We start from the raw sequence: 15,721 nt of genomic DNA on the forward strand, positions 1-15,721 counted from the left end.
TCAAATAATTCACGTTTAAGTAGTCTGATAATTTTAAGGACAAATCATGTACTTACTAGGTGGTTCCATAACAGTTTGCTTCTCTGAACTCTTCAATCCTGAAGTTATATTTGGCACAGCTGAACTCTTCTCTTTTGAAGACAATTTTGGCACATCTTCCTCCGAATTCTTATTCTTACTGATAATCTGTTTATGTTTAGCTATAATGTTTTTCGACTCACTTATCAAATTATCGAGACTTGCGAATCTCTGTTGAACATAGTTATTATTATCACTAACATTTTCACCTGCCACTTCAGAGTCATTCAAGGTGTACTGGCTAAGATTTGTGGCATTTGTCATGTTTAAAGATGGATCGGAAGTGACGTTAGTAAAAGATGATGATTTTGGGTTTGAGCTGACTGAACCACTGCCAAATGAACTTTTGTTGGAGTATTCCGTAAGACGACTCTCGCCCGTGGTCTCGGGTAATGTGTAACTGGTAAGACCTGAGAAGCTCTCTAATTTGGAGGCAGATTTATCCTGACCACTTCCTTGAGAAGAAATTGTATATTGTGTAAAGTCCTGTCCTCCTTGACTCGCACTATTTCGCAACGATTTATCCGAATCAGAATGTTCCGAAATTAAATCCCCATCTCTATTCACAGCAAATGTTTTTACTTTATTTTCTGGTTTTTCCAGCTTTTCAAATTCTTTCTTTATACTCTCCAAAGATTCTTCGGCCGTCATGCCAGAATGCCGTGACACAGAATCTGTAGGTGTTTTTCCATTGCGGTCAGGTGACAGGGTGTTAAATTCTTCACTTCTTCCGGAGGTGCTATCATATGACATAGAATATGAAGAGAGTTCGGTTCTTTGACCAGGGGATTTGAACTTTGAACTCGTTGAATCAATAGTATTGTCTGGTTTCCCATTTGTTTTATCCCCTACAGTTATCTCGGAGGGAAGTTCTGAAAAATGTGTTCCATTCAAGGCAGACTTTCTCCTTCCATCTCCTAGAAAATAAATTAAAAGGTAATGAAAAGTTTATAACAATTACATGTATCTTTCATGAAAATGAAACCATTTTTGAAATTATATTTACATGTAATAAAATAACTCACATTTGCTATGTAAATTACCATTTAGAATACTATCTCTGTTGTTGTTGTAAGCAAAATAAACAGTTTCATAATATATTCCTGTTCCATGAAACTGCCCCTTATATAAATGTATCCATTACTTTAATGAATTCTAGCAGTACTTTTAGAAAATATTTATGTTTATGTAAAATGTAGGTAAGTTGCTGAAGAAGTTATTTGTATGGAAGATGTTACATGACATGTTAAAGACAAACTAACTCACTAACTTACTGACTGAATTTTGACTCAATGGCATTACTGTTATTACTGATACAAATAATATTAGAGAGAGTCTTAACATAAAGTTCATATCATTTGATAAGAAAGTTAATTGCCACATACAAAATCATATAATTCAGAAAGACCAGAACACAAATTTATACCTGGAGTTGATGTTGACCTCTGCTGTTTGCTCTCAGAGAGGGCGAATGAATATTCTGTAGCTGTTGCATCTTGGGGCTCTCTGCCATTGGTCAATCCAGAATGAGGCTCTACTTTTGCAGAATCCCCTATTGGAGATCTCCTCACAAGCAGTTCCTTTTCTACAGAGCTTGTACCTGATTGGATGGGATAATTATGTGACTTTTTGCCTTTCTCTGATTGGTCATTGCCTGCCATAGATACATCAGTAGATTTATCAGTAAATGAATATTGAGAAAGGTCACTCGTATCCTGTTCTGGCATAAAAGGGCGGGATACATTTTCACTAGAGTTCATAGAGTACTGGGTTAAATCTTCTCGACTTTGGTCCGGAGTTTTATTTTGTTGGTCTGCCAGTTTTTTAGCTAGCATATTTCGTTCTTCTTCTCCTTTGCGTAACTGTTCTTGAAGAGTTTTCAAATGTTTTAACATGGCTCCTGCATTCATGGAATCAGGTTCTAAACTGTCCAAAACAGAATCCATCTTTGAGTCTTCTAGGGAACTACTTTCTGACTTGGAAGTATCACTCTCAGCCTCTGGCCCATTAATATCAGAGTAGACTTTAAATCTACTTTTGTCCCCTGTAAACAGGGTAGCTTCCCCTGATGGCTTCTTCTCTGTACTTTTACTTGCGTCTGGTTTCATCACTTTAAAAGCAAGATCAGACTGGTTTGAAGGTGGGATTTTAAATTGTGATAATTCTGTAGCCCAATTAGAACCAGTCTGAAAACTACCATCACCTGTTCTAGACTGCCTGCTTTGACTGGTTTCGTCTAAGGGTCCTAGAATATAAGAAGACAAATAGAATATACTTGTTGACAAAGTTTCTACAGAAGTTAAAAATTACACATACATCATACATGTAATTATAGACTTCAATATATGTGAACAATAGCTAACAATCCTAAGGTTTGAGAGTTAATTTTGTGCAATTTGATTGAGGTCTGCACTGTTTGCTATTTTTCCAGTGAATAATCTTTAATTTTTCCTGAAATTATTGAATGGTTTTGTCCAGATTGAAAAAGGGACAAGACAATCTAAGATATACAGCATTATAAGGGTTAATATGAGTAAAGAAGTACACTGACTCAAGTCATTTTCAAAATTATAAGTGTTCAAATATTAACCAAACAACAGTGTACAATAAATTTCAATTGCTTATAAAAATCTTACCTGTAGAAAATGAGCTAGGTGTTAGACTACCACTAGACAGTGGATCAGCTGATGTGTGTCGTCTGCTCACACTGAATTCTAGAGAATCGTCAAATTCATTATCGAATAGGACAGCATTAGTTTGTTTACGCAGTTTCTGTAGAACCTCTTGTTCAAATCGTTTTGCTCGCTCTAGCACGTCATCAATATTCTTTCCACTATAATCAGCAACAGTTTCTCTTTTTGCTGAAATTGAAAAATGGAAATTAAACAATTTTTATCATGATTATGGCAATATTTGCTTTCTGTGTAATATAGCAATTATGACATTGTATTTCTTAATACTACACATGTAAAAATTAACATATTTTTATATTACACCTGATAAATATAAAACATTAAGACTGTATCAAGGGTGTTTAGTCAAGAGTTGATATTTGAAAAATTAAAAAAGTACATGAAATGTAACACAATGATTTTGCAATTTTCAAATGTTATCTTGCCTTATAAGTTATAACATGATAAAAAAGGATCTTATATACACTGTGTCATTCCTTATAGACTTATATTAAACCTACCAAATATCACTTAGTAACATTTTCAAAGGGTGTCTACAGTGAATCTTGTGAATGAATATAGTGACAACTTGTGTAAGACTAAAGGGATTCTTAGTCACTGGGATTTTTTTTTTTGAGATTTGTGTATTTTAAATTATGAAAATAATTACAGTGACTAAGACTTTTAGTGGATAATTTCAGATCATTCACTCACTCTTATTTTTTCAGAATAATTATTTATTTATATTGTGCAAAATTACCTAAAAATTAAATGTTTATATAAACCCTTTAAACTTAGGCTAAGACCCCCACTTAAAATTGATTTTTAATTGAATTCTGAATAATTCTTATAAAATATTTGTATATTTCAGTATTTTCATTTGTATACTTTCCAGTTTATGTAATTCTAAGTTAATATTATGTAAGAATTTCATATATTATATTTCAACGAAGCTCCTTTAAAATTAATTTTTCAATTCATCAACTACACAATTTTCACTCCCTCAGTCCCTGTAGCTTTTATTATAATAATTTACCATCTTCTAATAAATATGATATACCACAAAATTAAAAGATATAACATAATAAAAATACCTTGAATAAAAACCTTAACTTCTATCATTAATGTATTCATCATATCCTTTTGATCATCCGGCAAAAAAAAATATACAAGAAAAATCTATGCTTCCAGAAATCTAAACTTCCAAATTAAAAAAAAAACAAACTTCCTACAAGAGCTTTATATATCAATTATACAAACAAACATAATTCTTGTAAATGAAACCTTAAAATCAAAATTTCACAAAAATATCTACAGCCATCTGCTTATAATTCAATACTTTATAATCCGCCAATAGAATTATACTTCACATTATTAATTTTAACAAAGTCACTTGATAAGGCAATATCTAATATCAAACTAGCAGCATGTTTAAACAAATGGAACGACTATAATAATGTTTATCTCAGATAGCAATCAATGATAATCCATGCCTACACAACACTTTCTTTTACATATCCCTACCTATGCAAGCTTTTTATAAGCTTAAACGCAAATCTCAAAATTTTATTAAAAGCTCAGATTAACTTTAAATAAATTTTAGAGATACAAAAATCCTACTTAATGACTGGAAATTAAAGACTTACAATATTATATTTAAGTATTTAAAAAGGAAAAACAGCATGTGGAGTCATGTGAATAAAAAACAAATTTTTAGCCCATACCTTACAATATACATGTAATTCCTTGTAGGATATCCAGTTTTAAAAAAAAAAAAAACAAGGAAAAAGAAAAAGTTATTTTCATGTGTTTACACACACACAAAATAATGAGAAAAAAAACGATCATTTGTTCCGGTGTATAACCAAAATTCAATAAACTTATTGTTCCATTAAATTATTGGTAATGAAATATTTATCAGGCTATTAGTTCAAACAATAAGATCCAATTTTTTTACATTTATCAGCTTCCTTTCCAGAAATGATTTTTTCCAATAATCATTAATTATCTACCTTTGTCAAAAATGACCGCCAATAAACACGCAATAGCTGATATAAGTAAATATATGCTATAACTACCAGTACTCTATGATCGAAATCCATCGAGTTTGAAATCTAATATCATTAACTTAAACTAGACAAATTAAAGCAGCTTGTCTCCAGATTTATGGCAAAATTACAAAAAAAAACAAAACATTATGGGGGTGCGTAATTTGTTCATGTACAAAAGTGAATTATAAAAGAGATGTATTTTTGTGTATTGTTTTAAGTATTCTCATCAAACAGGGTAAACACATTGAAAGAAAACTACCATTTTGAAGAGACTGCTAAAACTAAGGTGTTATACCATCTTTAGCTTGGGGAATGGATTATGCCACCTTGAAAATCTTAATGTAATATGATTTAACTATTGTTACCAAATTTTTTAAAATATCAATATATATGCCTGACTTTGAACAAAACTCAAAGACAACAGATTCAATTTAACCACTCAAACGCCAAGTAAAATAACACAAACATTCATGGGGAAAAAATCTGCAAGCATGTTGCTTTAATTTTTTTTTTTATTTTTTTTTTTTTATTGTAAAATTTTGTTTTCAAAGATAAAACCAAATTGAAAGATTTAATCAGAAGCTTCAATAACAACTAAACTATTCTATTTTATGATTAAGATTTATGTCTGTATTATGCAATAGATTAACAGGTTTATAGATCTATTAAGCCTATCATAGCCTATCTGCATACAATACAACTTTTATAGCTTGTAGTAAAAAAATTCAAACAAAGTGAGATTTTTATACATTTAGTATTACAAACATGTCAATATCTAGATATAAAGTAGATGTCAAAATATTGCATTAAAACTGCAAAATACAATCATCCTTGCATAATAAGGCAAATCCTTATAAATTGATATGCCAGAGCACTTTTACTTGCTGACTGAAACTTAATCTTTTGAATGCTTTACGTTCAAAAGAGGACAAAAATAATAAATTACAGCTTCTGAAATCTTAAATGGGTATGATAATTTGTACTAAAACACCTTCAAACCAGTAATGTTTCAACAACATTGGAGAAAGTGCGGTTTAACCCTTGGCCTGGTGGTGGCAACAAATTTATCCAAGTGACCAGTGCCGACCAAGATCTGAGGGGACATCCATACACAGATAGCCAAGTGTTTTGATGTTGTTTCTCTTTTGTATCAAGGGCGAAAATAAAACATTTGCCCGAAATAAAACACTTTCCCTGTCATTACAATACGTAAACCCCAGAAAAAAATGTAACTTATATGCAAGCCTGGTAACTGGTACATAGCAAACTGTGGGGCAACTGCAATGCACGTACTAGTAACCTGCACTCAAGTAACTGGATTTTGCACTAATGGGGGGTAAACAATTTATCTTGAACACATTTTCAATAACAATGTCTCCCAGGTGTGATTCAAGAATTTTTTTTTTTAAATAAAAATGCTGACAATCAATATACATTTGAGCCGTGTCACGACAAAACCAACATAATGGGTTTGCGACCAGCATGGATTCAGACCAGCCTGCGCAGGATCATGATCAGGATCCATGCTGTTCGTTATCAGTTTCTCCACTTGTAATAGCGTTGGTAGGCGAACAGCATGGATCCTGATCAGACTGCGCGGATGCGCAGGCTGGTCTGGATCCATGCTGGTCGCAAACCCATTATGTTGGTTTTGTCAGGACACGGCTCATTTGTATGCAAACAGTACAGAATATGGTAAACATTGCACAGATGTTTCGACTTCCCTGGCTCTATACTGGTACAATAGACTTAATCATTACCATTGCTGGCATTCAAAATATTTAATCAAGATTTTCATTTTTTACAAGTGGATTAAAATGACAATGAAATTGAATAAGAAGATTCCATCATGGAACATGTCTCTTCATTCTGATGCATATATCAATAAACTTTCATAAAAACAGTTTTATATAGCACTTCAAAATGCAATTAATATATTTAAGACTGAAATAAATTTGCAATTTTCCTCACGTCAAATAAGACTTTATTTTACAGTATAAAACTTATTGAAAGTGAAGGATATTACTGTAAAGTTATTATTGTAACTGAATACACTGATGAAATAAAAACGCCAAATAAATCGAGCCTATACAATTTATAAAGTAGCGTTCTTTTTTCTCTCAAATTAACTGCAATTTGAAACTCGGCTATTAATTCTCAATTTCCAATGGGTTAAATACTATTTCATAATAATTACAATGGATTAAAAAGTAATAAAAAAAACATAATCAGCGGTTAAGGATAGAAAATTTTTCAATCAATGCATTTTAACATGCACAAACTTGACTCAGGCAAACATAGGACAATCAATGGTATTGTTTGGAAATTGTATATGTATATTGTATATATACAAACTTATACAATAGTAGCATCACAGATTTTAACCATGTAGGGTAATTTTTTTTGCTTTATTGATTTGTTTTCTTTACTCTTGAAATATGGGGGTGTCTCTATTTCAGAATGTAATAAGATCAATATTTACTTAATGACAGACAGTATTATGACACTTTATCATATATGTATATATATAAACATACAGTACAGTAACCATATGGTATCAGAAACTGAAATCCATCAAATACTTTATTTTGAAAACAATTAATTTAAGGACAAAATGTTTTACAGAAGGAAAAAAAATAAACTGGGCATGTATTCATAGGACATGGATGCCCCCATATTCAACTCGTCTGTCACTATTTTGTCAGTCTATGAATAGACAGCATGACAGGTGGACAAAAGCAAATCTATATTCCCCCACCCCCACTCCCATGGGGACACAAAAACTTTATATCTACAATTATAATATAGCTCAAAAAGATAAAACTATCTCTACTATTTTTTCTACTACAAATAATGTATGGTACAGCTTTTTATTTTAACAAAATAAATACAAGTAGTCAAGACTTCCCTATGTCATCATCATTACATCCAAGTCATGCCAGCCTATACATCTGCCTAGTTAGCCCCTTACTCTATATATAATGTTGTTGAATTAATTCAAATGAATTTGTCTCCCGTGAAGTCCTATTTATAGTTACGAATTCTATGAATTTAAATAGAAAACGAAAGTAGCATGTGGACGGTGTTGATATTGTGTGATAAACTTTGAAGATCACTGGAAATCATCCGAGTAACCGAGTACTCGATCAGAAAAATGACCGAGTACTCGAGTATTGATTTTTTTATTCGTTGCCATCACTAAATATAATTGTTTTTCCCTCAATAAATTGTTACGCCATGTAAGTAACTAGATTAAAACCTTACTGACATACAAGTATGACTTCCCATTAAAGGCCAATTAAGGCTCAAAACCTTTTATTTCTTATTTCTAAAATTGTACTGATTGGCCATATATCAGAACCATCTTTTAAGTTTGGCCATTAAGAGAGTCATTATGAATTTGTATTATGAATGGTAAAAAAATACATCTTTATGTTTTGCTATTTTTATGACAAATTGTTTCACATTAGACTCTTTTTTCTTCTTCATGTCAAATGCTTCTAACATGCTTCAAATAATTATAAATCACAGGTTTGTCCTTCTTCTGAGGAAAAATCACATTCATTTCAGTTACTTAATGTGCCTATAAAGAATTTAACACAAACACTCTGTTTATCAATAGGCCTTTTTTACTGTCTGTATTTCTGTATTTAACACAGTGAATTTATCATTATTAAGTACCCTATGTCATGTCCTATGACAAATTAATGTGAACACTGCATGTTGAAATATTTACTTACAGAAAATACTGATAATGAAAAATATACAAGAAAACATCCAAAATTTAAATCTTGAAGTTTCATTCAAATCCAGCTAAAGCCAGTGAAACAAGGTTTTCTAATATAATAAATTCAAAGGGATGTAACTCCACTTCAATCATAAATGCATATAATGCCAGTTAGGATTCTTACTCCTTCATCCTTTTAACTTACTTGATAGGATAACTTATAGCCAAAAACAGAGGTAGCTAAAAAGCTGTGTCTCACTTATTTTTTACCTTTTGCTTTAGCCTGGCTTTGCATCTGTGTTTCTACCTCTTCTAAAATGGACTTTTCTGGAACCTCTTGGATTGTCTCTTTACGTGAGAAGTCGAGTGCTTTCTTAGACTGCTGGGAAGCCTCACTGTGGGTTGAACCTGACATTCCTGCTTCAGAGTGTCTAGTGCTAGCAGGGGTATCAATTTCAATAATTGTGGATAGATTGAGCGAGTGTTGACGGCCATCTTGCTGGTTTAAATCTTTTTCATTCTGCTGCTGTAAAAAAGAAAGGTATGCTAAAATAATGCTTTTTACATCTAATTACATCTGTATTTGACAAACTAAACAAAACTTTTATTCATTTAACATTAATTTTGATGAGACATAGACCATCTTAATTTAAAATTAAGTAACCACATAAGAAAACATTTTCAGTTTATCTCAAGCTTACAAGTTTTATCAAAGACATAGAAGTAAACCATTTAAGGTAAGAGTTTTCTCCCTTGTTGCTTTACAGCCTTAACTGTCTCAGTTACATCTCTCTGTTCATTGATTCATCTCCCATTTCTCAGGCATGAAGTTACATGTAAATCTCCCATTCTTTCACACTCTATCTTAACAGTGATACATTTAACTGCATAAACGTTACAAAATATTGAGTGAAACTAAAAACAGGATTGGAGCATCACACAAAATACCGTATTCCAGTATTTCCTGGACAAAGCGCTTTAATGATAAAATGCGGAAATCTTGCCTTTTTACCCAACGGAATGAATTTTAAAAAGTCTAATTCATCTTTCTACTTTGATTTATGTATGATAATGAATGAAAAATGTAATAATCGGCAAAAAAATGATATTTGTCTATTTTGTAATCATGATTAGAGGTACTGCTTCAGTCCTGTAATGAGTTGAATCCCAAAATATTACATACCTTTTCTAGTTGTTTAAGTCTGAGAGATTCACGCAGCTGTAGGGTGATTTGTTCTGGCTGTAGCGTGGCTAGCTTGGCTTTAAGCTCCTCCTCCTTACTCTGCAACTTCTGTTGTCCTTGCTATAAAACAATCAATGTTATAAACTCTCGTGTTAAATATCATTTATCTAATGCTATATTTTCATATTTTACTTATCTTTTATGTGATTTCCTGTTTTTGAATTTCTCTGCATTATCATTATTAATTGTTGTTTTTTTATCCTTCATTTGTTCACCTTAATGTCCCATGTTGCCCTATTTTGTTACTTAAAACATTTGAATCATATGTACAAACAAATTGTACTTGAAACGACATGCCAAAGATTTAATCATATCAAAGAAAATGATATGCTCAAGGTATGGGATGTTGAAACATACGTTTGGTTGTTTCTTTAAAGCTGTCTTTTTAAAGCTTAAGTGTATAGTACATTTGCAATTTAAAAAATTATAAAAAAAACAATTGGCTTGCAATTGACTTGAATGTCTTAAAATGATAGAAGTAATACCTTACCTGATGTCTACGAATGATTTCATCTTTCTGTCTCTTTATTTCCTCAAGCTGGTGTTTTATTTCATTTTGTCTCAACGATGATAACTCATCTTTTTCTGCCATAAAACTAGAGGCAGTCGTATCTACATCTGATTCCTCTGTAGTGGTACCCAGCTCTGCTGCTTCTGGTCTAATTGGAGCCCTGGGTGCCGGCTTCAAAGAAGGACTTCCTCTTTCAGTAAGACTGGATACGTCAGTTTCAGTGATGTCTGTTGCCGATGTTAAGTCAAGATGGTTCTGGGCATAAGCTTCGTACACTCGAACAGGTGTTTGGAAAGAATCATCAGCATCAAAGGGCAAAGACTTTCTTATGTTTTCTAATTTGTTCTTTCTAAGGTTAGTTTCTAGATTTATATCAGGGTGAGTAGGGATATTATTTGCCTGGACATGTCCTACTGTAGCGACGGTGCCCTGTGTGTCACTGGTTGTTGTTGTTGGTCTGCTGGTACCTGGCTGTGACAATGTTGCAGCATAGTAAGGATGGGCAGCAAGTGAGGCCAACAATGAGGTCACTGGCACAGACTGACCTTGACTTTCTTGACCCGCAGCAGACGACATTCTTGGTTGAGTATCTAAATGTTTGGCTCCGAGTTCTTCCAATCTAGAAAGATCCAAATTAGGATATCTTTCTAACAAGTTCTCTCGCCTTCTCTTTATTTCTGCTTTTGTTTCATCAAGCACTTTTTTGCTTTGCTCGTGTCTTGCTAACAAGTGCTCTTGATATTCTTTCACTTTCTTCATTTGGTCAGACATGCCTTGGGATGTCAAAGATGCCGGAGGAATATGACCTGGAGAGACAGTCTGACTTTGTAAGCTTGTTGGTGCCATGGAAACACTGCCAGGGTAACCAGGCTGACTGGTAGGCTGTTGCCATGCTGGGGCAGCAAGCTGATCTGCAGTCAAAACGGCAGATGGTTGCTGAAAAGATGAATAACTTTGCTGACCTTGAAAGCCAGGGTAACCATGACCTTGGGAGGTCATGAGAGGTGCTGTGCCTGTTGTATGGGTAGGTGGAATTGAGTTCATAGGTCGCTGTGACATACCAGATGCATTTGAAGAAAGACTGCTTGCAAATTGTTGCTGTGCGGATGAAGCTGGCTGTTGAGATGGATCTACAGGCTGACTTGGAAACTGTGAAGGTTGAGGAAATGGCACATGTGGCTGACCCACCATAGTGGGTACCTGAGATTGAGCATTTGGATATTGAAATGGCTGAGTGGGTGGAGCTGAAGTTCCTGGGTATGGCATTGGTTGTCCAGGTTGTCCGAATGATTGGAATCCTATAGGACCTGGATGGCTGGTTTGAGCTGTATACTGGTTATAAGATGGTGGAGGAATTCCAGGGGCAGATGCCATGGGAGGTTGTGGCATTTGAATCTGGTGAGGAAGTTGTGCCCCTTGGAACTGCTGTTGTGGGGGTTGTTGCGTTGCTGCCTCCTGAGCCTGCTGGGCTTGCTGCATTAGTTTCATTTTTTGTTGTTCATATGTCAACTGTTGAAGTTTAAGTTCTAGCTGTCTTTTCTGTTCCCTGAAATAAAATTCAACAAATATTCAGAATTTACAGTCCCAAATTCTGATGGTGTTAAATACAATGTGGTGGCAGTTAAAATTAGTGCCATCATATTATTTCATCTCAGTGTAGGTATATTTCCTATTCGTTAAGGATCAACGATTTCACTATTATTATAGGGCATGGAATGTGTTTGGTTAAATGGGAGTAGAATATGATGCATTGATCAAAGAAGCTTATTATGTGACAATATTTACCAATCTCCTCTGCAGTGATATCCCCTTATCAGTACAGAGATTTCTGCCACCACACATACTTTGTTATTTTATATTTTTTAGCTTTTGAATTCATTTTCATTATTTTGTATAGAATTGCTTTTGATAATTTTTTTATAAACTATAACAAACGTAGGTACGAAAAGTTAAAAATAAAACAAAAGAGAAAAGGACGTTAGATTTTCTTTGTAAGAGTTGAAATTTATAGTATTAAATTCATAAAGACTCAGAATAAATGTGGTAACTTACATCATTATTTCTTGTTGTCTCATTATTTCAGCTAGTTCTGCTTGCTGTCTGTCACTCGGTAATGTGACGGTTTGTGTCGGAGCTGAATGTATCTTTAAAAAAAAAATATATATAAATAATTAAAAGTTATATTAAAAGACCATTCTTTTATTACTAGAATCAATTTAAATCAAGAAAATTATGTTATAACATCATATAATTATCATATTTATCATCTTAACTGACAGATTAAACATTTGTTTTGCAATTATCTGATTTGGAAAAGCTTTCAATCTTGGTTACAAAACAAATTACATATTTCCATTGATTTCAACATTCTTCTTAATTTGCATATTTTTCAAAATAATTTCTACAACAGACAAAACATCCGTATTCTAGAATATTAGTGAATGATCAAAATCAAAATTCTAGAACATGTAAATGATGATATATATTTTTAACAATTGATATCAAAGGAGAATCTTGACATTTTTATAGACTTTTTGAATTACAGGCTGCTGATTATTTTAACAAATCTCAGCAAACTGTTTGCTTAACCCTTTCCCCCATGAGCATATTGTGAAAAATGGCCATTTTCACTGAAAAGCCTCCTCTTACAAGTTCAAACTGCTATGAAACTATGAAAAATGCTTCAATACTAATCAAACTTGGCACAAATGTTGACTGGACCATTGCCTTTGTAACGACATGCTCAGTCTTAAATTTCCTGTTACCATGGCAATGAGGGGACATCTCAAAATTGCCAAAAATCACTATTTTTGCCTCGATTTTTTCCATCAAAATTTATTTCAAAGTGCTGCAACTTCTCAAGGGATTGAGATAAAGTCAAAGGCTTTTCAGCGTTGGTTACACGTTACCTTATGATCGACCTGGGGTCATTTTAAGACTCTCACAAGTCCAAAATATTTTCTGACATGTGTTTGGGGCCCAAATAGGACATTTTTTAACTATTTCAGGCCTTAAAAGGGGGGGGGGGGGGGGGTCGAAAGTGCGTTGTTTCACGTATATATGAGGTAAAGGGTTAAATGGATATTTAAATATATAATAAAGTGACTAAATTTTTGTATATGAAGCAATTAAAAAATCACCTGTACATTAGTTTGCTGCTTTTCATTAGTTGACATCAGTTTTTCAGCAAACTCATTTGGAGGCATGGGGGTTTTCCTGTCAGCAGGGGGCGCTGCTGGATGACCAGATGGCGCTCTAGTTGCCTGAACAGGGGAGTGCACTCTTGCTAGTTTTTCAGGGGAGGGTGAAACCTCATTCTGGGCTGACATAGGAGATTCATCAGGTAAGAGTGGGTAAAAATGGTCTCCATTCATAGCTGAAAATAGATAACATATCAACATTTACCTCAGTTTTTTTCTTTTACAAAAACATAAAATTGCATGATTTGCAGGGCATTTTCATCTGATCACCTTGGGCCAAAATGAGGCTCCATTCTTAATCCAAAATAGCCTTTTTTACCCAATTTCAAAATAAAATTCAAAACAATCAAACTGGTTCAACTTTTATGAAAAACTGAACTGTTTTGACTTTTATTCAAAAGAAGTGACAGGTTATAATCAAACACATGTAAAAAAAACTAAAAAGTCATGTATTAGATTGATTTTCAACTTCTCAAATTTTCCAAAATGACTAGGCCTTTTCCAAACCTTTGATGTCAAAAAAATCTAGGCGTATATAAATAGTAGATTTTTCTATCTCATACAAATTCAAAATCTGTACCTTAATCAAAAACACATTTTCTGAATGCTAGGTCTTATGCTGAAAATGATTTTGTCCTAGTAACAAAGAAGAACTTAACTTAATTCTCTTCTAACATTTCAAAAATATATGTATCACTCTATGAAACGATTAATTTAAACATGTCAGTATGATCCTACTCATAACATCTATATTATTTATAATACAACCCTTATTATTACAAAATATTACCTCCCCTTATTTTAAATATTAATTGTATAAACCTGTAGAGTCAGTGCTTCTAATGTATTGTTGTTGACCTTCACCAACGTCCATCATTGACTGTGATGTTATCCATTCTTCACGTTGAGATTTTATACGATCCATCAAATTTTTCAAAACTTTCTCTGAAACAAAGCAATAAGAATGAGCCAGTTATGAAATTTTGCAGCTATACTTCTAATGGGACACATAAACAAATTTCAATGAGAAATAAAATTCAACAGTTATACTTCTGAGAATATATTCTTTTTTGTAATATAAAGTCATGCCAATACTTCTTAGGTCACAATTCTAGCTTTCATAGTGGAGGAGTACCAAACATCGCTTGTTTATTGAAAATATGAGACAACCTCCATGGGAACAATACTTAAGCTAAATTTAGTTCTAACAATTCTAGCTTTCCTGGTGGATTTCAGTTATAAATAGAGTATTAAAACATGCAATTAGATTTATTGTCTATCAGCCCCTAAAAGCTGGAAGGTCGTATATTTTTACAAGTCTGTTTTTGAAAAACAACATAAATTTCCATAAAAGTGGTTTTTACATTGTATTGTATTTGCGATCAAAATAAAAAGAAAAATAAAACCCCGGTCCCCAATTTTGGGGTTTACCCTAGTATGAAAAATTTAACTATTTTCCCCCTGGTTTTTTCCGGGAAATTTTGGGGGTTTGGCATTTGGGTTTAAAATCTTAAATTTACCGGTGGTACCCCTTGGAAAAGTTGGTTGCTGTATTGGTGAACCATCCAGTGTCGGGGGTTTTAAAAAAAGGGGGAATTCCCCTGTGAGGGTGTGGGGGGTTGAGCTGGGGGTCAAGAGCCTTTACTAAAAATCCCCTTGTTGTTTTGGTACCACCCATGTAAAATTTTCCCAAACCCCTCTTTTTTTCTCTGTTTCTTTTCAGGGCCCTTCCAACGTGGCTAGGGGGTTTTAAAACCTTTGTTTCTGTACTTTAATAAAAAAAATTTAAATTTTTAAAACAATAGTTTTAATAAAGGGTTGAAAATTTATTTTTACTATCAAATTAAGTAAATGTGTTTTAAGGGTGGGAAAAAACCAAAAAAAAAAAGGGTTGTTTTAAATGCATTGGTCTTTTAAAAAGTAAAAATTTTTCATGATACCCTTTCCCTTTGGGGTGAAAATTTTTTTTAACTTCATTTTTTAAAAATAAGCAACATTTTATTTTTGCTTATAAAAATTTTAAAAACTAACACTTAAATTTGAAAAAAGATAAAAAAAAAAATTTTACGTATTTTATTGTAAATTTAAAAAAAGTTCACTAAAAATTTTGCACTCCCAACTACAAAAAAAAAAGGGTTTCATAATTTGATAAATAATTACAGGTTTTCGTGGACTTTTTTAATTTTCCCCCTCTCGATCGCTCTCTGAAGGTCACTAAAGGTCTTTAAAGAATTTTTTT

General features: G+C 32.9%; 1 protein-coding gene across 11 annotated transcripts in view; it reads right to left on the reverse strand.

The window, feature by feature from the left end:
* Positions 1 to 14,428, reverse strand: part of LOC132735885 (protein piccolo-like) — a 40,284-nt gene extending 25,856 nt beyond the window's left edge. For 10 of the 11 annotated variants that reach the window (XM_060722914.1, XM_060722911.1, XM_060722908.1 and 7 more), the window contains exons 1-9: positions 14,305 to 14,428; positions 13,423 to 13,658; positions 12,335 to 12,426; positions 10,262 to 11,828; positions 9,712 to 9,831; positions 8,799 to 9,054; positions 2,715 to 2,939; positions 1,505 to 2,323; positions 57 to 995 (exon numbers count right to left, since the gene is read on the reverse strand). In XM_060722914.1, coding sequence (XP_060578897.1) covers positions 57 to 995; positions 1,505 to 2,323; positions 2,715 to 2,939; positions 8,799 to 9,054; positions 9,712 to 9,831; positions 10,262 to 11,828; positions 12,335 to 12,426; positions 13,423 to 13,658; positions 14,305 to 14,407 — 4,357 coding nt within the window. In that variant the 5' untranslated portion in view covers positions 14,408 to 14,428. The remainder of the gene's footprint in view (positions 1 to 56; positions 996 to 1,504; positions 2,324 to 2,714; positions 2,940 to 8,798; positions 9,055 to 9,711; positions 9,832 to 10,261; positions 11,829 to 12,334; positions 12,427 to 13,422; positions 13,659 to 14,304) is intronic. The other variant, XM_060722905.1, reaches the window with a different exon arrangement.
* Between the last annotated feature and the right edge of the window lie 1,293 nt (positions 14,429 to 15,721).

The sequence above is a fragment of the Ruditapes philippinarum genome, unplaced genomic scaffold, assembly GCF_026571515.1.
Source record: "Ruditapes philippinarum isolate M1 unplaced genomic scaffold, ASM2657151v2 ctg500_1_1_1_1, whole genome shotgun sequence".
In the NCBI taxonomy this organism is placed as follows: Eukaryota; Metazoa; Mollusca; class Bivalvia; order Venerida; family Veneridae; genus Ruditapes; species Ruditapes philippinarum.